Source organism: Hetaerina americana, unplaced genomic scaffold, assembly GCF_022747635.1.
Source record: "Hetaerina americana unplaced genomic scaffold, ioHetAmer1.1.p SCAF_6, whole genome shotgun sequence".
In the NCBI taxonomy this organism is placed as follows: domain Eukaryota; kingdom Metazoa; phylum Arthropoda; class Insecta; order Odonata; family Calopterygidae; genus Hetaerina; species Hetaerina americana.
In genome coordinates, this window is record NW_027287205.1 from 79,888,008 (window position 1) to 79,911,939 (window position 23,932).

At 38.7% G+C, this 23,932-nt stretch overlaps 1 protein-coding gene across 1 annotated transcript in view; it reads left to right on the forward strand.

Moving 5' to 3' along the window:
- LOC139695169 (lachesin-like) overlaps nt 1-23,932 on the forward strand; it is a 160,606-nt gene that overhangs the window by 116,379 nt on the left and 20,295 nt on the right. The window contains exon 7 of the mRNA XM_071593835.1: nt 11,747-11,827. Within this exon, the coding sequence (XP_071449936.1) occupies nt 11,747-11,827 (81 nt within the window). The remainder of the gene's footprint in view (nt 1-11,746; nt 11,828-23,932) is intronic.

Genomic DNA, 23,932 nt, shown 5'->3' on the forward strand with positions numbered 1-23,932 from the left:
CATTGTCAGGTTACCTGACGATGATGTAGCTACATTGAAACTGGTCGCATTTATGAATTTTATTTTAGGGAAAATTCCAAATTTTTCAATTAACCGCCTTTGTGTTATTTTAATTATTTTCTCATTGATATAAGTTTGTAATTCCAAGATAAAGTCAGGTATGTCCTGCATAGGCTTTTATGAATAAAGCGAAAGGAAATCTATGAAAAGCCACATACGAGGGTGATTTGAGAAATTCTTGACCTGATAATGAAAATTAGAGCTGACGTATTTTTTTAATGGTTCTATTTTTCAACATTATCGCCTTAAATATTCGGTGTTTCAGTGCCATTATCCCGTCTCTGTAGATTTTTTACCGAAATGCTGCAAAGTACTCGTCTACGGACACAACCGCTTTTTGATTGGACGAAAAAAATTGACCTGGGAAGAAACTTTTGAGTTTTCAAAAGAGGTCTGAGGAAGTCCGAGGGAGCAAAATTCGGGGAATAGGGTAAATTTTCCAGCACTTCGTCATGCAAACCCCTCAATTGAAGCATCGCCAAGACACTTTTGTGGGTGGCTGCATTGTCCTGATAGAAAACTGTTTTCATCCTCTGCAAGCCAAGTCTACTTTTACGATATTTGTGCCAGAATTCGATAGTTGGTTACAATAGTACTTATGAGAAATACAAAATTTGCACTTTTCCACAGATTGAAATCTGTGGAAAATTGCTAATTTTGTTTTTTTCATAATGTTGGACTTTCTTTATATCTCGCCTGAATCTGTTGAATATATATAATAATACTCGGCAGTTTTTGTTTTGCCTTTTTAAAGATTTTAGATGAATAGAATTCCTTTCGCGCCCGAAAAAACCGATACAATGACCTTTCCCGCCAATCGCACCGTATTCGCCTTCTTCGGAGCGGAAGAATCGGTCTTTATCCACTATATGGATTGCTTTTTCGATTCTGGTTTGTAATGGTCATTCCACGTTTCATCCAGTGTCACATATCTCACCCAGGAAATCTACCCTCGTAAGTGCGCTAATGAATACTCCTCAGCCTAAGTAGACAGCGCCTTTATACCCAACAAGTTACCACCACCAAGACATTATGTGGGAGTTAATAAGATGAATCAACGACTGCTATTTTAATGACAAACAATGAAATTTTCATTAAATCCACCACTCTTGTACCCCAAATACGCATTTGTTTATACAAATACATTTATGATAATTCCCCCTCCTTGGCATTTAGTCCCTCAAGGACAAGCTATCAATGTCACTCGACGGAAAGTTGGACTATTCACGTTACAGCTTGAGAGACAAGTCCGGAGATATGCCATATCGTATGACAGACGGAGATGCCTAAACAGATAATCGTCTCCCAAAAAATTAGAAGAATGGAAGGGAGAAAAGAAGGATGGAGGCTTGAAGTCGAAAGAAAAGACTAAGAGACGGGACGAGAAGACTTTTTTAAGGTAAAGTCTTCCCTCCGTCGGGCAATCCACGGAGGGTTATGAGGGCGGGAGTTGGGGAAGGAAGGGGGTTAAGGGAGGAAGTCATAAGGGAAGCCTTCCCGAGACCGGGTCAGCGGAAGAGGGGGAAAGGAGGTGAGAAGATGGGGAGTGGGGAGTGGCAGGGGGTGGGAAGAGGTAAGAACGAGGAAGAGATGTGCGGTGACAAGGGTCCCATACCGGCACATTAATTATAATGACTTCGGCTCTCGAGACGCGATGAAAGGGGAAGAAGTATGGTCGGGGAGCAGGAAGGGGGAATGATCACGATATCTGGGAGGGAGTTAAGAGTGCGTTATTCGAGAGTAATGAGCACGGGAGGGGGTGGGTCATTACTCGGATAAGAGCGGCAAGGAGCGAAAAATTTTTAGAGTGCGAGAGGGGAGGGTATGGTGATTTTCGGGATAAGGCATGCATGTCGCTTTTGTACCGTTTATGGCACTCGACGTCTTAATATCAGGTTTGTATCAACTTTTGTTGAGTTACTCAAAAGACATCTGCACAAAAGAAACACCCCCATAAATCACACCATGTTGTTTCATCCGGCTAAAAAATTGATCACAGCCCACATTTCTTTGAAACGCTGAGTGGATATTGAAAATTATATGAAATGACACCTTTAAAAGTTTTCTATCGCACACCTATCCTTATTTTGTCTCTGATAAAAAGCATGCATCTCTTAAAGATCTCATTTAGGGCCAGCATTTTATTCATGCACCGTAATCACTGAATGGGAGCGAGTGTACCCCAAAACTCATTACAGATGATACGGAGGCATATTACCTCAAAATGTATATTCTATTTAAGGTCAACTTTACGATGCCAATCTGACACCATTATATTATTATTAAGGCCTGCATTAAGTCAATAAATTTGAACTATGCGATAAAAAATCGTCGCATTAGCATATTTTCAATTCTGGCGTCAAACTTATTTCTTTCTAACAATACAGGTATGATAACCCACGGCGCACTGATGCAAATGAAATTGATTGTAAATGGTTGAAATTCAAGGTGTAAAACATTATTTTTGTTAGTTCTAATCGATAATAATAGTTCATCGGTATTTACTTCTTCTCCCCATGAATAAATATTGAAAAAACTGAAACATTTTCACTCTCCGAGAGCTGTAAAATTTAAGGTACATGGAAGAAGTAATAGTTATTGAAATTTGTCATCATCCATTTCTATGCAAAGGTAAATAAATTTGTTCAAATGTAACCCAAATGAATGCGAAGAGTATTGCTAGGCTACTCATAATATGATTCTTAAAAATGCGAGATTATTATTTAAATAACTTATTCATTTATTAGCTAAGAATAGATGGAGCAATTTCGTTGAAACTTCATACATTTTGATCTAGTGATATTTGCTTGAAAAAACAAGAAGACAAATAATTTATGTAATCATAACAATCATTCCGATTGGTTGGTTTGATAGCAGAGGGAAGCTTTCACCTGGCACTAAATCCTTATACGACGTGTGAATAGGGCACAGAATAAATGAGGCAGTTCCTTACCCTGTGCCGTCTTCTGCGGTTCTCCGCGAAGACCTTATGCCCGAAAAATCACAGTTTGGCTGAGGGTGAAGTCATCCGGAGGCGTAACCCGAAATAGAACCCGGGCCCTTCGGTCTGTAGCCAAGCAATCTGGCACTAAGTAGCCAAGCAACTGGGCCTCCAAGTCTCCTCAAAGGTAAAATATTTTCAAAATCAAAATAATTTCATAAACTGCTCTGCCTGCTCAGCATTATACAATTACATTCGCATCTACATAATACTCCACCAGAAGCCGCAAGGGCGTGTGGCGGGGGGTGTTAGGCGACCAGCCATGCATGTACAATCACAATCATTATATTCTAGGCAAATTATCAGTTGGATCATGCACTCGAACAAAGCTTGTCATACGATTATACTTCAGTGGTAATAAACACATTACTTTAAACTACTTCAATAAAAACTGTACAAGCGATATAAAATACAAAACGCGTTCTAAATTCATTCTAATAAACCGTAAGATCAGTTTTATCTACATTTACATGTACACAATACCCCGCAAGTCGCCGCTAGGGTGTGTGGTGGGGGGTGTTAGATCACCACCTGTAAACTAGAATAAAACCACATGCAAAACCAAATCATGTTACCTCTACATAAATATTAGTTCGTTCATACATTCGACAAACCTCAATCACACGAATGAAAGTACTTAAATGAAACAACAATTAATAACAGAATAAGTGCTTTCAAATCATGCTTGAGAATTGCTAAAAAGATGGAAATTTTGAGTAAAATGAATAACATGCAGGAAGAAACATGCGAGATATCGCCAAATCTTAACAAAAAACAAAAACCTTACCAATTTTAACGATCTCTAGCGTGATTAGTGTCATGTCTATTATGATCTCTAATAGCTCGAGAAAAAAACGGCATTTTGAATCTATACCCTATACAATAAATCCCCCTGATTTTACTTTGGTGATCTCATCTACCAGAGTATATCGGGGCCTGTAATATGTCCTTAACATCCTCAGATAAGTAACCTGCCTCAAATTTACACAGTATATTTAACCTGTCTTTAAGCCTGCGGTCAACTAGTGGCTCCCATCCTAATTCTTTCAATAGTGTCGTGGCATTGCTTACTTGTTCATTTCAACTTTTCACAAACATAGCTGCTCTTCATTGCACTCGATCTAGTTCCAAAATTAATCCTGCTTCATGTGAATCCCATACCTTTGCAGCATACTCAAGTTGGGGTCTAACTAACATGAATTGGCAAAGCTCCTTGACCCTTTCATTACAATTCCCAAGTATTCTTTTTATGAATCATAAATTTTTATTAGCTCTTCCGCAAATTTTACGATTTTGTTTTCCCCACATATCTGTAGTTATCGTTACTAAGTATTTGACCGATTCCGCCGGTGTAATGTTGGTTCCCTGTATAGTGTGAGTGATTTCTGGTGAAGTACCATTCCTCCAAAAATTTATCGAAACACATTTATTCAAATTTAATTATAGCGCTCATGTCTCGCACCACTTTTTAATTGCATTTTGGTCGTTAGCTATTGATACTCTATCTTAATGACAAAATATTTCCGTACATGTCACGGCATCGTCGGTAAGTAGACGAATTTTGCAGGAAACTGGAGACCTTATGTCATTAATATATATATGAATATAAGGAAAATAAGCGGACCAATAACACTTCCTTGTGGGACACCCAATGTTACGTTTCCTCTGTCCCTTCTATTACGACTCTTTGCTTCCCAACCTTTGGAGCAACTTTTTATGAGGGACTTTGTCGAATTCCTTTTTAAAATCTAGAAATATAGCATCAACCTGAAAATGCCTGAAGTTTCTACAGACAGCTACCATGTTTTCTTAAGACGAAAATTTATAATTAATTATCTTTAACAATTAGGACCATTACGATTATGTTTCTATTAAAAACAAGGATAGCTTAGAAGTTAAATGAGCTGGTAGTCTATAACGCATTTTACCCTGTCAATATTATCAAATTGCCTCGCAGTTTCCGCTTATCATTTACGGTAAAGAATTTCGATCACATGACTTGCGCTACAATGTGGCGGTGGAGAATCTAATTACGAAAGACCGTGGCCGATCAGTGAAAATCAGAAAAATATCATAATTTAATTAAAGAATGACAGAAGATGGAAATTACCGGTCAGTTAAAAAAAACACCGGCTCCGATATTTTGCGCCAGGAAGATTACAAACTGATCTAATTTTGAAAAGATATATATTCTTATGATTTTGCGACACCCTATAAGATGGAGAATTGAGCAATTCACTAGAAAGTATGCGTTATGGCGTGGTTTCCCTGTGATACATTTGCGTTACGCCCCAGTTTCAAACCCACGCATTTTTTCCCGATAGTTCGCCTTCACTTAAATATCAATCCACTTTATATGTGGTTTTATTCTCCAGTCTGGGAAAGGATAGAAAATAATTACCTCATTTACATGAATTAATGCTTTAATGCTCCGCTCCATTTAACTTGAGTTAATTCCTATCTTAAAAGGCAGATTTTGTTCATTTTATGACTACGCATAGCCCACCAAGAAGAAGGCGTATGTGATAAACAACAGGGCGTAATATTCTACCTTCCGAAACTATTTGCCTCAAGGCAAGTGAGCGCGGAAGTATATAAATAAAGTTTATAAAAAGAGGAATAATTTCATTCTGCTCCTGAACATTTTTCTCATGCAACACCTATCCTTAAATTCTATTACGTAAATTAATTTACTCGAACAGAGCAGATCTATGTAATTAAAAAAAATCCTTACGAATGCCGAAATTAATTTCGGTAAAGGTGGAATTAGACAGACTGACGTACTAGGAACTCCAAGAAAATCCTTTAAAAATTGAACATTGTTAAGTTGTGCGGAATTGCTTCTTGGTTTGCCAAATCCCACACGTTAATTAAACTAAGAAAAAAATCCAACTATTCGGTCAAATTGGAAAATGAGAAGAAATCCTCTAAAGAAATTTTATCGCCAGCGTATTTTAAGATGCTGCTCTTTTCAGGAATTGTTTTAGAGTCTACAAAATCTTTTCCATTTCTTCATTATTAAAGGCGTTCACGTGAAGGAAAGGTTTGCTGTTGCCCTCAAAGCTTACGTGTTTCATACCAATCATTCCATTCTTTAACCGTTCATGGTATGATGGCCTGCCGTCGCATGCCTCTCGTCCTTGAATAGCCACTGTGGCTCTCCTCTTCATCCCATTACGATTCTTATTTAATGATATTCCCCAAGATGCACTGCATTCAATTAGATTTCCACTTTTTCATGAGGCTTTCATGAAGTTTCTTTCCTCAGCCACTCTCTCATGTGAGAGTATTCCATTAGTTGTCCATAGTATATTTTCTCATTTTAATCGTCTTCTACGGCATTGCATTCACATTGCTTCTAATGCATTTTTATGATGTTGACTACCGAAGAAAAGGTCAACAGCATTGGTAAGTTTTTAAAAAACATTTTCTGATTCCAACACTAGTGATAACTACTATGACTTTTTTCTTCCGTAAGAAAGCTTTTTGCACTCTAGATATTCTTGTTTATTAGATATTAATCTCTACTTCCACCAATGGTAATACCTTATCTTGGGAACTAAATTACGACACTTCTCCAATTTTTTCTTATCTTTACTTTGCAATTATCATCTTTACTCCAGTCGTATGATATTTATTTATGCTATTTTCTCAATTATTTTAAAGACGTCTATTTAAAATTTTATCTTATCAACAGGAAGCTATTACTTACTATATTTCATCATAAAAATGTCCTCCTTCCATGAATTCGTAAGTCATAGATATTATATTTTCCTCTCCTCTAATTATACCCTCATTGAAGTATATATTAAAGAGGGAGGTCTACAATACGCATAATTAGTTTACCACGCCCTTTATTTGAGCATTTACACTTATGTTTAGAATGTCTAATTTATTTTTATCCATTTCAACTTTAAGATTTACTAATCTCCCGCATATTTGAAGCTATTTGTATGCAGCTCACGACTCCGATGCAAATTCTAATGGTGCATTGACATCTTCTCCCAAATCGATCGTCACCAGGAGACCGGAATAGGAGAATTAATCTCTCAAACGTTCATAGAGAGATATATAGCGTCTGTTTTTATATTCTAATAAATAAATAAAAAGTGGTCGACTGCCATTTTTGGGAATGATAATTTGGTTTCCTGCTACCACTCACTCACTAGCACACCACTACCGCTTAAGTATTTTTTACCACCCTTAATTGTGACTGGGTATCACCACCAATTGTAGTATCCACCGTCACACTGAGTTAGGTAGGCCGGTTACATTTTTATTGGGTTCTTGGCAACCCATAGGTTCACCAATATCTGGCATCTCTATGGGTACTGTAGTATTTGGTGGGCAATTTTTTGATGTATTTCTTATAAAGAAGTACCAATACGCCTCCGAGACTTAATGATTATTTCCTCCGGCTTCTCATTTACTTAGTAATCTGCTTCATTTATAAATGACCTCATGCCTCTTACATAATCGTTCATTACAACGTGGAGTGCACCATACTCTCGTCCTTGCATTCAATCCAGGACTTTTTCATTAGAAAAATTAACGTAATCCACTCCAATTTGCGACCGAAATAGAATTCTTTTACTCTTCTTAAACCATTATTTCTATCCCCATAGAAAGGTATATTTTTCATAAAAATATTTGATAGTTTATAGGCGTTATAAATAACTGATATGTCACAAGCAAATGAATGGCCGTGATACTTTACGAGTTATTTGACAGAAATGAATTTCTTCCGTGAATGAATTATAGATGCTTTTTTCTGACTGAATATCCAACATTAATTCTGAATAATCTATCTTTTTATTCCTGGCAATTCATTTATTCAAACCTATTTTGACGTTTATCCCATTTCCTCAACTTTTATAAGTCGTACTCTGACGCATTCCCTTTCCTCTTACGACAATTTAATGTTACAAAAATCAATTAAGTGATAAGTAATGTGTTCCAGGTATTTCATTACAGTTTTTATGTGAAGTGCAAAAAGAAATCGCTGCATCCACTTTTGTACAACTCCCATAGTTGTACAAAACCGATTTTAACTACGAGAAGATTATGAATTTAAAATGAAATTTCGAAAGTCTTCATTTAGGAAGAATTTCATAGAATTGATTTACGGGCATACATTTTAGCTATTGTGGAATAACGCAGAATAGAATGATTAAATTAATGTTAAATTTGCAAGTTCCATGCTTTCATTTCGTCAAAACGAAACGGAAATCAAAGCCGTGTCCCAATCTTCCAAAGAATGTTTTCGACGAATTAGTATTTTTCCAGTTTGTTCTTGGAAGCTGGCTATTTCAACGGCACTACTCTGAAAATTTATTAAAACCAGGTTAAGTTAATATAATCCAGGACTTTCATTTTTTGTTAATTAATGGTTAATAAAGGTCTGCCCTTCCAACGCAGCCGATCTCCAGTTTGCTCCGAGCTGTCCGAGCGACTTTGTAAAACGGCGCGATTGAGCGTTCGCTTTAACAGCCATATGTCATCAATGTTCGCGTGCAGCCTGGAAAGAATGCAACTGAAACATTTCAAATGCTTCAAGTGGCTTTTAAGGACGACTGCAATTCAAGGTCACAGTCTGGGAGGTGGCAAAAGGCGTTCAAGAAGGGGAGGGAGGAGGTCGTCGATGAACCCCGTTCTGGACGCCCAAAAACGGCCAGAACCGACGAAAACGTGAATAATATGCTCGAAGTTTTGCGTTGTGACCACCATATAAACATCAAGCAACATGCTGACACAATAAACATGTCCGCATTTGCGGTACATGGGATAGTGACTGAGGATGTAGAAATGCGCAAGATCATACGAAGCTTGTGTTGATAGTGCTGACGGAAGAGCAGACAGAACTTCGAGTTTTGTGCTGTCATGAAATGTTGAATTTGATTCAAAATGAGCTGGACTTTCTTAACTCTGTCGTAATCGGAGATGAATCCTGGATGTTTGAGTAAGACCCAGAATCGAAAAGGCAGAGCAGCGAGTGGCACACGAAATGGCCGCCGCCTCAATAAAGCGCGAATGAGCAAGTCTCGCATCAAAACGATGCTCATTACCTTCTTTGACGTCCGAAGAATCGTCCATTTTGAGTTTGTACCGGCGGGAGAAACTGTCAACTTAGTCTTTTACCTGTAGTGCTCAAGAGATTGAAACGCCCGGTCGCGCGCGTGAGGGCTGACATCGAAGACACGATCATGTTCCACCATGACAATGTCCCCAGCCACACGTCCTTCATCGTTACCAACTTCCTGGCAAGGAGCAGGAGTCCTTCCCAGCTTCCTGACCCGGTGGTTCCCCAGCCCCCTTACAGTTCCAATTTGGCTCCGTGCGACTTGTTTTTGTTTCCCCGACTAAAGAGAGAGCAGATAGGAAAGCATTGGGAGACCCTGGAAAACATTCAAAAGCGTGTTACAACGTTCCTGAGAGACATTCCCGTTGAGGAGTTTCAGGGTAACTTATAGCCATGGCAGACACGTCTCTGCAATTCTTCTCGGGTCTTCCACCGGGTCAATGGCTCCATAGCTGCCGACGTTTTGATTCCCGACTCGGTCATCGTCATCAGGGCTGATTGCCGTTCCGCCAAAAAGTTTCAAATATATTTATTTATTTACCCGTCTCCACGGCTCAGGTGTCATCTGATTGGTCCCCAGACCCACCATTGTCGGGGCGCCCCGTGATTGGCCGAGCGTTCTGCCTTGTTTCCCTGATGCATTTCAGAATAGGTTTCCAGGTATTGCTCAAATGAAAACCTGAATCCCTATTGAAATTTTACGGAGGAGAAACCGCTCGCCACCGTCTGCCTGCCGTATGTCTCCACCGTACCTGGAAAAATATCCAGAATGCTCAGGAGATTCAACATCGCCACTATTCACGTACCACCAGCCAAAATAAGGCACCTACGGGTCAACGTGAAGGACCCGATAGGCCTCAAGACTCCCGGGGTTTACCAAATTCCGTGTGAATGCGGCGAGGTCTATGTTGGAGAAACAGGCGGCACGATTGAAACCCGCCTGAAAGAGCATAAAAGATACCTGAGACTGGCACAGCTGGAAAAATCGGCCATTGCCGAACCCATCGTCGGCCGAGACCACGCCATCAACTGGGACGAGGCGAAATTACTTTGCCGCGCGCGTGGCAACTGGGATCGTCTGGCAAAGGAGGCCATCGAGATCCGCCTTCAAAAGAAAAATTTCAATAGGGATTCAGGTTTTCATTTGAGCAATACCTGGAAACCTATTCTGAAATGCATCAGGGAAACAAGGCAGAACGCTCGGCCAATCACGAGGCGCCCCGACAATGGTGGGTCTGGGGACCAATCAGATGACACCTGAGCCGTGGAGACGGGTAAATAAATAAATATATTTGAAACTTTTTGGCGGAACGGCAATCAGCCCTGATGACGATGACCGAGTCGGGAATCGAAACGTCGGCAGCTATGGAGCCATTGACCCGGTGGAAGACCCGAGAAGAATTCACCCAACTAATACGCCGGGAAAGCACCAGATCTTTCATTACGTCTCCGCAAGTGTATTGATGCAGATGGAGAGTATTTTAAAGGGTGTTAAGCATTTGTACAAGTACGATCAATAAAACCTTTTTTCCCAGCGAATACTCTTTACTTTTGTAGAGGACTCTGTATAATGTATCAAAGATAATTCAAATCGTTAGTAACGAACGTTTGGTGATGGGTTTATTACATGGAGGATTTAATGCTGTCAAGAAACTGCCTTACGTTTCGGCCTAGCGTGGTGTGGGCACGGCTGGAGCCACCATCTTGGATTCAAAACGTCCCTCCAATCAGTACGCATCATACAGTGCAGTGCGCAGACTGCGGTTCTTCTACTTAGCTCGCTGCGAACTGTTAAAATGTGCGCTGCAATAGAGAACCCCCTAATTGTCAGCGTTAGTAATCCTCTAGGAATGTGGTAGAAAAGTAAAATTAAAGTACGTATGTTGTTATGAATGTCCGAGAATTAATGCTTAATTTACGCTATTCACACACACACACACACACACACACACACACATATATATATATATATATATATATATATATATATATATATATATATATATATATATATATATATATAGATTGTACTTCTCATTTGCATTGATTTTATTTTTAATTTATTGTAGTATGGATTAAAGGGGTGGGTTTTGGGCTTCGCCGTGGACTAGTGTTTGTTCATCCCTTTACTGTATTGTGAGGTTCCAAAATACTTATTTAGAGAGTGAATACCTTTCCTCCAATATTTTCACTCGCTTCTTCATCTGCCAATGGTATACAACCCACTTCATATCGTCCTCAATACCTCTTGTATTCATACCTGTACCGCACTAGCCTTAACTGCTCCCTATTATCACAGTATTCGAAAGTGCATTACGTCTAATCCTCGTCTTCATACAAAACAATAAAGCTTAAATAACCAAGATAGTATGGTAGTATTTAACGCTTGCTTAAATGCATTTCATTCCATGCAAGTTGTTTAAGTGTTTAATGAAGCTGTTCCACGTCAAATCATGAACTAGTTAGTATTTTTAATCAGGGTAAGTGTGCCTATCATATTTTAATGTTTCCGTGTATTTGATTGTTAGGAAAATTTTATTTTCATATGCCTGCATAATCACTTTGGAATTGCACCGAAATAAAATTCTTGAACATTCATTTTTCAGAAATACCTGCCCCACCAACAACGACCACAACCACAGTGGCGCCGACCTCTCCAGCTACAGTGAGCACTCACAAAAAGAAAGGTAAGCACGCAGTGTCCCTCCTCCTCTTGTAAATACATTACTCTTGGCCGTATGAAATCCGACAACGGGAATGTTTTTAAAGTCAATTCATGACCGAAGAGCGTATTTTGAGTCCCTGTAATTGAATTCCGAACTGGACTCCTGCATTAGAACCGGCCCTTCTATGTTTTATGTTTCAATTTCCTCCACTTACACCTTCTCTTTTAGTTTCTGGAGTTTGTCCCCTCTCTTCCTCATTCCTCTCGTGTTTTAGATTTTGTTTTCATCCATCCTTCCCGCACGCTCCCTTTCCGAACCTTTTATCCGTCACATTGTCCCTTTCCTCAGTCATACACAGAACTTGGAAAAATCCAGAAGCTCCAATTTCATGCGAAATACGTGTTTTCAGACATCTTAAAGTATCCTCTTCCTTTAAACCAGAGGGCCTAACCGAGAATGGCAGTATATTAAGCAATGACAAGATTTGCTTCTCCTCATTAACGGCTATCAATCAAGTCGTAATTACTATCATTCTGAAACACTGCAAGTATTGAAACATCTACACTCTTTCCACTGCGTTTTTTCTGATAAAAGGGTACACGAAGTCACCCAGAAAATTTCACAGATTATGTTCATTGTTATTTACTTGTTAATTGTATTATATTTTATTAAATCTTATATTTCACCAATTGATGACGGCCTGAGGTATCATTCAAGTCAGTATCCCAGGCTCTCTGCAAAAGAAAGGTTCACCCGAACCAATAGATTTCCACACCTTCGTAAGATAGATTTACGACAATTTCGTATTTTTACTGTGACAGCGCTACAGAGCGATTTCCAGTCTCATATATATATATATATATATATATATATATATATATATATATATATATATATATATATATATATATATATATATATATATATATATTGTCCATCACATTAGAGGGTAGAATGTTGGGCAAAAGAGGAAAGGGAAGGAACAGGATAGGGATGTTGGACGGGATGAAGGGAGGAAGAAAGTACTCAGAGATGAAGAAGGACCTGATATAGAGCAGAATGATGGATTTTGTGTTTCGTTAGGAGTAATAAAATATTTGCTTGGTAGTTGTGTCCATCCAAAAACCTACTTTAACCGGTAGATTACCTTAAAAAAAAAATATATATATATATATATATATATATATATATATATATATATATATATATATATGAGACTATGATGTATCCCCAACTTAACGTGTTTTATTCCCTTCCTCCTTTTCTTTAATCCTAGAGAAAATATTCCAAGGTACTAATGAAGGGATTCCAATCCTGCCTCCAATAGCATGTATCTCTCCCTCTAGAACATACCACAATAGACCCTGCCCCTGCCATTTTTTCCAATTCGCCCTCCAATGCTCTCCCTATCTTTCTCTTTCTCTGCCTACCTTTATTACTTTCCCTTCCTACACACTCCTCACTATTGCTCCTCCACGTTTCTTTCGACGACTTTGACGACTCCGATTTGCTTATTTAACTCCAATATTTCTTCATAATCGAATCTTCACTTTACTTTCGGCATGCTCTTCATAAATAGTTTTTCGTTTGAATTGTACCCAAGAGCTTTAAGACCAATTTTTATAACGATTTTTTTAACTGAATGTTAACTTTATCCTGAGGTTAGGGCCAAAACTATTTGACATCTGCCTATTAAGCTTGAAATTTACCGTTAAAATACTCACTAACTGGCAGTGTTACTACGGCTACAATGCTGACATTCAATGATGAGATGAGAAACCTTATTATTTTATAAAATTTGATTTTTCGCTGATCTCGAAGTTTAGCTAAAGCTAAAGACATTGTTAAACTGGGCTTAAGTGTCGTTTACAATAACCTGAAGTACGATATGGACATTGGAGAGGGTCATGTTCATTAAAGTTGTAACTTGAAAATTCACCAATTCTGCAAATGTATTTTTCCGTTAAATAAACATAAATGCTTGCAGGAATTTATATTAACAAATGACTAAGTCAATAAAATAAATACGATTACGCTGGTTTAGACGAATTCTAGGTCATATTAGAAGAAACTCAAGAAAGGCGTGATAATTCACCAATGAGTACACTGTTTCTCTGAGTGTGAACTGATATACTTTGGTAATTTCATATTCTTTGATTTAAGAGAACTTAAATTCAAGCTCTAAATTGTCATTACTATATTTTCATTTGCAGGGAATGCAATAGAAATATGTTTAACGCGAATAGAATTAAGATATTTAAGTAGACATAAATGATTTAAAGTTACCTGTATACTGGGATACGACATAGAAAATTGAGAGAGTTCGCAAATATTTAAGATTTAATTTCAATTTTCACTCAGGTTCAACAGAAAATTCGACGGGAAAATAAATGTGCTCACTTATCCTTATCAAGTGAATTTCATCGCATTAAATTTAAATTTAAGAAGAGTTCCAATTATTATTTATCTGCAGACCCACTTTTTTACAGCTGGACTACGTATTACTTTACTAATTATGTTACATTGAATTAGTATCACTTAAATAACTAAATATTTTTCCGAACTTCATCTCTCAATAATGTCGAAGCTGTTTGCATAGATTTTTTTAAGCTCAATCAATTTATAGAACACGTTTGCCGAATTCCTTAATCTAATAATGTATTTCTTACGCCGGTCGAACACCCATTTGAGTGACCAACTTAAGTATTTCCGAGGACTAAAAGTATTCTAAGGTTAACTTAAATAAATTCATTTTCTTTCATCACTCAAAATGCACTTCAGCGTAGGGGATATTTTTTTAATCAAAGACTGGTCGCCTATTATTCCAACAATAAAATCAAAACTTTTTTTAAAATTTAGAATCTCAGTCCTTCCCTTCGCTCGCCATCCAACTTGTCCTTTCCTTTGTTTTGCGCCTACATCCCTCTTGTATTCTCCACATCCGTCCTCCCCTGTTTACTGCTTCGTCCCCTCACACTCTCCCTTCCTTTCATCACCTATCCCCAAACATTCTTCACCCCTTTCTCCAGCGCCCTCCTTCACTCGCCATCCCTCTCACCCATTCCGGAACGCATTTCTCCTTTTCCCCCATGCCCTCCTCTCTTTCTTTCCTCTCCCTCTCTCTCCATCTTTCTCTTTCCAACTCTCATTCCCACACACTACTTCCAGACTTCACCCTCCTCCTCTTTCCCACGGTCCTCGCGATCCCCACCCTAAAGGACGCTCCCGGGGCCGACTTCTCAACCCTTCGCCGTCAGGTTCGCTCTTTTCCCTCACCCTCCTCCCCTTTGCCTCCGTTCCCCTCTGACACGACGAGTGAATCCAATCACCATAATTGATCTGAGGAAGACGAGGCAGCCTCTCTTTCTATCCTCTTACCTTTCCTATTCCCCCCACCCTAACCGTCTCACTCTTTATTTCTCCCCCTTGCCCAACCTACCCTCCCCCCTTTTCCTTTTCAACCCCACGGTAACGCATCCCCCTCCCCCCCACCCCCGTACATTTTCTGGCTCCTCCTTGGGAATTCCACCCCCAAGCCCAGTCTTGCCCTTCACGGCAGACGCGATAAAACTAGATGCGACGCAACATTCTGGTTTCTGGTCATGTGCTGCCGTCTGTCATGCCCGGCCCTGCGTCCCCCCTCCCTCCTGACCCCTCTCCGACCACCTCTCTCCCCATCAAACCCCTCCCCTCGTCCTCCCGCACCCACCCCCTGTTCTCCCGCACCCTTACGACTGCCGCCCTCTCCAGGCGGATTGAGGGTTGGAAGTGGTTCGAGTTATATATGTATTTCCACCTTCCTCCCGAGGGTGGGCGAAGTTGCAGCGAGGTTTTGGGGGAGGGTGAGGAGGGGGGGGGCTGGGGATGGGATTGAGGCGGGATGGGGATTTCCTCGGCCCCTTGTTTGTGCCGGGGACTCGAGCGTGGAAGTGAGCTCACGACCGCTCAGCAGTGTCGACGTTTGGGCTCGGGTTTGTGCTCGGATCCACTGGTGCCATTGTGCTCAACGGAATATGTGGTGGTCTGTCCGCACTAATCGGATTCTTTCCGGAATCAATGAAATGCTAATTTGAGAAATATTAGGTTCCGCAGAGGGGCGAAAATCCCCAGAGCAATAAACTAAATCAGCCACCACCTTCCGACGAGGACATTGACGACCCTCCCCCCTCTATTACTTGGAGGATAAAATTATATGCTACTGTAAAACTTCCAACTATTAATAATACTAATCTGCGGGTCAAAATAAATAATTGATGGCTCTGATACACATTCAAGCCTCATCTAACACAAATCTGAATAAATACCCTCTATTAAAGCTATTCCTCACATAACTCCTGCCATATCTTCCTTCCAACCAACTTGTCTATTCCTTTCCTGCCTTTTCTACTCAACATACTATTCTCTGTCACAGGAAGTTATATTTACAAGCATGCTTACTTTTGTATCTCTATTTAATACAATGATAGGTCCAATTTTTTATAAAATAGCCAAAAAGTATTGCTATTCCTGGTACGCTGCGAAGAAAGTGTCATGGTGGCTCAGGCCTGACAGCGAATTTGTTAACTTCACTTCATTGATCACTTCATAAATATTTAAAATAAAATAATTAAATACTTATACACTACGTATCACCATGTGAAAAGGTAGAACATTAAATGTATGTTTGATACCGAAGAATATTAATACACTATCGTCAGGTTATGATATCTTGACGGTGTAATTTGAATTTACCTCAACTCGTGGTTTGTTTCGCTTCTTTGAAAGAAACCAGACTTAAATAAGTTAAGCCGAAATGAGGAGTTGCACAAAGAGAAAAGGAATGAATGCTAATATTCCGTGAAAGAAAATGACGAAAGAAGAGATTGGAAAAAGCAGGGAAAATTGGTGAATGAAATTGATGAAAATAAAAAGCTCTTTGATGGATAAAAATGCCAAAACAATGGGAAGGCACTGGAGTGAATACAATAAGTGGTAAATTTGTATAGAATTAATGCGGAGTTGGTGACTTAGGATTTTTAAGGAGTTGTATAATAGGGGTTTGGAGCATGAAATTCAGCTCAAATGGTGACTTGGTTAATGAACATGAACGCAAGGATGTTGTGAATAAGTGAAAATGAAATTGTTTTAAGAATCTATAATTATGAAAAATCTGCAGCGTACATAGTACATACGTATATTTAGCAAAATGCTTAAACGAGGGGTGAGTTACTTTCCTCCTTCTTCCCGAATTGTTCAATACATGACGACAAACTTTACTTGAGATAAAATAATGAGATAATTAAATACTAATTAATATATTTGTAATAAGGGAAAGAGAGTTAGATGGACACAGGAATAAGAAAGGAATTAGTATTTTGTGTGGTTATATTTGAAATTATTGTTAGTGCTATTTTAAAATTTAAAAGGTAATATACAAGGTAATACAAAATAATAGATATTTGCATTACAAAATGAGAGGATTCAAATACTCTTTAATGCTTGGCAGGCTAGGAACAGATTATATTTTTATACTTAAACAAGTACCTGATAAATTAATGGAAGTAAAAAAGTAGATGTATTATGCCATTAAAGATTTTTATAAGACATGAGTACACAGAGAGAATTTCCGAAAAATTTTGAGAGAAGTTTAAGTGAATGAGCGGTTAAATAATTCACCAAAATTTATGATCGCCCGAATTACTTGATTAAGTGAAATGCTCTTAAAAGCAATGCATTGAAGAAAAACATAGAAATATTGGGATGGTAATGAATGCTGATTAAATACAGTGAAACCGAAGTACTTTATAAATTATTGTGGTAACAAAAGAAGTGATTGTGTGAGGAACGAGTGAATCGTAATATATTTTGGTTTGGACTCTCCGATGATCGACGTATTAGAAAGAAATGTCCTCCATTAATTTGATTGCATCGAGGGAATGAATTTGAGTCAATTCACCAAAAATATATGCGAGAGAACGGTAATTAGTTTGAAAGGAAGGTATGGAACCATAGAGTCATGGGTATATTTGGTTTATGAGAATTAACTTAAAGGTCAATAAGTAATAAAAATTAGAACAAAGGACGTTTATAAAACAATGCATGACTGAATAATTTTTAGAAATCAATATTGGTAGCGGACGCAGGATTAATTATTATTGCAAAAAAGATACATGGAGGAATTAGATACTTCATAATTGCCTTTTAAAATTTTCTCTCGCACGACGCTAGGTTATTGTATTCACCCAAATATTTTTCATGGCAATTAAACCATAAATCCTAGGATAGAGTATTTTAAATTTGAATTATGGGGTGCGTTATGTTAATACTAATGTGAAGCTGTGTGTAGAAAATAGTGTTTCTGAAACCCGGCATTTTGCTTATTTGGGATTCTGTATTTGTTGATAACCGTTGCCATGGATATTTGTCTTGGAGTAATCATAACCAAGTAAAACAAAGGTTTTTAAAATGAAGAATCAGTTGAAATTCCATTAATAAAACAAAGAAACCGAATTTTTGGGATTTTTTTAAAAGTTTAATAATATCTATCCCTCGATAAATTAAATGTGTGCGAATTAGAAAATATCTTTTCTGAAACATGTCATCCTTATCATCTGTAATTCTACAATAATTACTATTGTAGCCATCAGCTGAGTCGCTCCACGAAAATTTCTAAATGTCATGTACTCCTTTCGGTTCCTACTATCATGTGACGGCAACTTCATGTGGGAGAAAACTTTAAGCTCTATAAGTCTATATTTATTTTGAAAATATTAGTCCAAAAACAATTAGCAGCTGAAAACCTAAACAAAATGAAAACAAAACTCAGCATTTATATTTTATTTACCTTCATACGTTCGTTATTATACAGCAGATATGTTTTTTTGAGTTTCCATGCTTGCTTTAATTCAGCGCCTCGTTTAATCTTATTTAATTTCAGTGCCTCGTATAATCAAATTCTAATTTCAGACGTTTCAAATAATTTGGCGCAAACTTTTCTCTTATGAGTCACTTACACACACCTTCTGTTTCTCAATTTCAGACATCCTTCATTTATTAATTTATCTTATGGTAAACTTCCGCAGATATTAAGCGCTACCCTTTTTTTTAGTGTTTCCGGCATAAATCAGTTTATCGCGAACTTTAGAGGAAACAACTCCTAAGTCAATTTACCGTAAATAGTTTGGTCTTCGGCATATTTCCTCTCGTTGGACATGGAAACTGTATTCAGCTCTGATAACTCGTCGATCCCAGTGGTGCGCCCACCCTTTCGACAGCCGCTGCAAGCAGTTCCCCCTCCCCATCCACTCCAGTTGGAACCGCATAACCCCGCCAGCGAGTGGGCGAAGAGAAAATATTCTCTCTCGCTACGCACAACCTGGGGCAGAGTAAACTATTGCAGGTGCGTCAAATTAAGTGAAAGGATAAATATACTACAATCAAAAGACTCTGCTCCCACCTCCAACTCTAACACCGGTGTGTTCGGGTCGCGCCATTGATCTATGAAATCTAGGAATGTTTCTGACACAAAGAAATCTTTCTTAGGCGAAATCTTCGTGAGGTGGACACCTTCCAAAGTCGGAAAGTTAAGACACGTAAGAAATGAAATACTTTAAGCATTCGAATTACGTTAGAGAAAACCCGTGAAAAGCCATCGGCAAGCAATGATCTTAGCCTTTAAGCGAAGTATGAATCATTTGCATTTGAATACGGTGGAGGTAAAGTATTAAAGGCAAAGAAAATATTTTTCAGTCATTCCGTTCAGGAGTTTGGAGTTCGTCAGCGTTTAAAGACCAACCTTGATCGTGAATACCTTTTCTTTTTTTCTTTAAAAAGTAAATTATATATTAATTAAAATAAATTTAGCTATTCTTTACGTCTTTTTAAATTTCACAAAGATGTCCGTGTTCATTGTTACCAATCCATAAAGCCAAACTTAACATCTTGCAAAAAGAAAGTGGTCCAAAGGGGATTCACCTTTGGTAACTTCGACTGAAATGGCATTGAAATTGATTGAGAATTTCGAGATTTTGCTTAGATATTTTTAAATGAATAACTAAGGCGTTTTGCAAAGTATTTAAATTTATGTCATCTTTAAGTTCAATATTTGTTCATTATATTTAGCGGTATGCAGCGATTATTGGGAAAAATCACTAACAGTAGACGTAATTTGTGCCTTCAGGAGATGTCGGAGCATTCAGGGGAATAAGAAAATTTATTCTAGAAAGAACAGAGAAAGATAGACTCTTTTAGAAATGGTACCAAGAGGGTTCGTAGTTTGACATCCCATCAGATGGATACCTTTAAAAATAAATCAAAACTGATGAATTTAACTAGACCTAGATGATGGATGGCTGAGGAGTAGGAATATTATCTGAACCATCAGATCCAACAATCTAACTATCTAAAGTATTATTTCATACATATTGTAGTAAATATGTGTTTTTAATAAATAAATCAAGAGACCCCGAGTACCTCTAGCAGCTTGCTAATATTTTTTTTTATTTTTCCTGTTTTTATCTAAGAGAACAGCATCTTTTAGCAGGAGATGGCGTGGAAAGTGCAAACAGTCGCCGACAACTCTCAGAAATATAATAGAGGGGAGGTATGGTTGGAATTGAAAAAATCAACTTGTTTCCTAGGAAAAGGATTAATGCAAGAGTACCACCTTCATCCATTTCACTGCGAAATTTTCCTCTCCCACCACCACTCATCCTGTATCCACTTCACTATAAAAGGTCCGCTCGGGTATAACGTCCTCCCCCTTCCACCCCAACACTTCAAACCTCTCCTTCCACCCTTTGGGTCACTTCCCTCAAAATCCTCCGCGCCCTTATAATCACCCCATCCTCACACAGCGGGCGACCGAAATCCCTGCGACGTCCAGGGGAAGCACGCTCGGAGGTGGTACACCTGGGAGCGGGCGCCGGGAGGTGGGTGGGGTGTCCCTCTGCCCCCCCCCGCCCCATCACAGACACCACCTCCTCAAAGCTTTCCCCTGACCAACTCCTCACGACTACTCGTGTGGCCAATCCAAACCGACGACTTTCACTCCTCCTTCGACTCGGCCCGAGAATTCGCGGAACTGACCACGGTTCGCGAGTAACCCGAGCATATTTGTCCGATACCGTTGCGGTCTTCGTCCTGATTCCAAATCCAGAGATGGTTTAAACCCTTACGCCACTACATTTCTAAATTCTACATTTCTACGCACTAAAACTTCCGACGGTAACAATTCGGTTACACCCCATTCTCGTAATACTGATCTCCTGAACTTCCTGCGTCGCAAAAATCCAAGGAATGTTCAAAAGAAGGCGAGACTGTTTGAATAGACGCTTAATATTATTAGTTACCCTTTAACCATGCTAATCACCTTCAAAATTCAGCCCTTGGCTGCCAATACAACGCTCTCAACGTTTTTCCAGCTTTCGGCAGTCGCCTGGAAGGCTTCTTTAGGGATAACCTTTAAGCGTGAGGTACAGTTTTCTTACATTTCTCCAATAGTTTTGTATTGGCGCCTTGTCGAGGTAGATTTCAACTTAAGGAAATAGGAAAAACTCCCCTGGAGCAAGAATCGGAGATTAGAGTGGCTGGGAGGATCACCGGTCCGCTGTTTTTGGCCAAAAACTCGGTAACAATCAATTAAGTGTGCGCCGGAGCGTTGTCGTGACGAAAGCACTTGTTTTACCACATTTGTGGTCTCTTCTATAACATGGCGTGTCTTAACCTTCTAATGACCTCTGTTTAGCGCTGCCCAAACCTTTTTGTCCTTTGGGGATATTTACAATGAATAACCACTTGTACACAATGCCGACAAAACGCAACAAAATCCTCCGTCAAATCCTGTTGACATGAAATGACCAAAATTTAATCACAGGAGCTGGTTGTAAATATTATAATCTTATATTAAAATAATTTTATTTTCCGATCAACTGAGCATATATTTAATGCCAGCTATTAAAAGTGATCGTCCTATCTAACTTCTATTCCTTATGGGAGGAAGGCAAATTGCTTGCACCTAAAAAATTTAAATTTTAAACCTAAAGGAAAAATTCCCTAGTAAGAACGAATACTTTCCTGTGCGCTTAGTGCTTTATCATAGCCTCTCCATATTGAAGTAAACGAAATTGATGAAGGTTTTACTTCGGAAAAATCATAGATGAGGGTAATTAAATGATAACTTAGTAGCTAACAAAAGTTTTATTGGTCAAAAATGCGTTGTGCCGTGCTCAATTTGAAATCCAGGTATTTCAGACAAAGATGCGTGAAGAAACTTCCGTAATTTTATGTTTAGCCTGGCCAGATAGTAGTCATAGAACAATAAATTTGCCTAGCATATCGCTGTTAACGTCAACTCCGTACAGCTCAGTCCACGATCAGTTTTATTCTCAGCTAACATATCAATGCGAGAGTTCAAGGCTGCGGTTTATTATTATGTTATTATTACTTTTATTGTTCTTAAACAATACCCGTAAGCCACCGCCAGGGTGTGTGGCAGAGATTGGTTACACACTAGACTAATTTTGACCCAAAACACTTCCGCCCCCTCTAAAAAAAATGTTATTCAAGGCATCACTCTTACCGTTCATGGGAAAAACGATGTCTCCAATCTATCTGTTCTCCACTTAATTTTTCTAGTTTTATTGACATGATCTCGCCTATCGTAGTACGATGGGTAAAATAATACATTTTCAACGCCATCCCTAAAGAAACATCTTTCCTATTACTTTCATGCGAGAGATTTAATCTGTGCCTTTAATCTTCCCTCTGGGGGTGATTCTGAGCCATTCTAATAATTTGAATCTAACTACATTTTTATAATTTACAAATGTAACTCCTCCTACACTGCACGTATTAGTATTTAGGGGAAGCGACCGACAGCTGAGGTCATTTGCGCCATAGGGGATGGACAGGAAAGGATGAAGGGTGGAGAGAAACCCGGCGTCGGCATTAGCCTGCTCTTTACGAAAAGCGCCAAGGGGTCCGCAGCTTAACGTCCCATCCGACGGACGGCGTACTCACTTAAAGTGCCCTCCACAAAGCAACTCAAGTAGGGATCGAAATACCACTGATAAACCCTCTGGGGGGAAGCCAGTACGATAGCCACTGCAACATCGCGATTCGGCAATGAATCCAACTTCATAAGGATCCCATATACTAGCAGCATTTTCTAAATAAGGCCTAGCCAGCAACACATAGAATTTCCCTTTGACATTCCCGTCGCATTTCCCCGATATTCTTCTGATAAATCTTAATTTTTGTTAGCATGTCCACATATTTCCCGTATATAATTCCGCAAGGAGAGCGCAATGATCAAATATTTAATCCTACACTTTCTATAACGATTTTCCTAATACCGTAGACGCTCGGAAGGGAACTACTTTTTTACAAAAATTCATCACTATGCAGTTTTATTAGTTTAACTCTAATTGGAAAATTTCGCAAGAAAATTGTATAGTATTTAGGCAATATGCTAAAACTACCTTATCTTTAGACTACGTATATCCCTGTTAATCACGGCAACGTCGGCAAATAAACGTATGCTACCGTTGGCCACGGAGTTAATGTCGATAGCGTAACTGTTAGTGGTAAGCATGGAAAAAATAACAGGCCAGACGGAATATTTTAGATAGATGTTAACTAATCAGTTTTCCTGAGTGTTTCATTAGGTTAAAAGTTCATCTCTGACCAAACTAACCTAGCTCAAGATGTTAAAGGCTATCATTGGCAAAAATAAATCGAAGAGATCGACTAAAAAAATGGTTTTTGTGCTAAGCGGCGTCTGAAAATGGCACATTCAGATTAGGTGTTCCAATATTTTTGTCTATATTACCATTAAGTTTCACCCGAAGTTACATTATATATTGGTATGTACTTATTTAATTAGTGAACTCAGTCAAAGACAGCACACAGGCCAAATTTTAGCCCACTTTCAAACACTGAAAAGTAGCTAAACCCTCTAATCAACCGAGGTACCACTTCCCACGGAATTGTGAGGGCAAAAAGAGAAATTATTGTGAACACAGAGGAAGGGGAATCAAATAATAAGTTATCGCAAATATTTGTTACGATTATGTGGACCTCGAGGGCAATTACAGGTGTTGTATAAGTATTATTGCCCTCCTATGAGGTATTCTACCGATTGTAGTA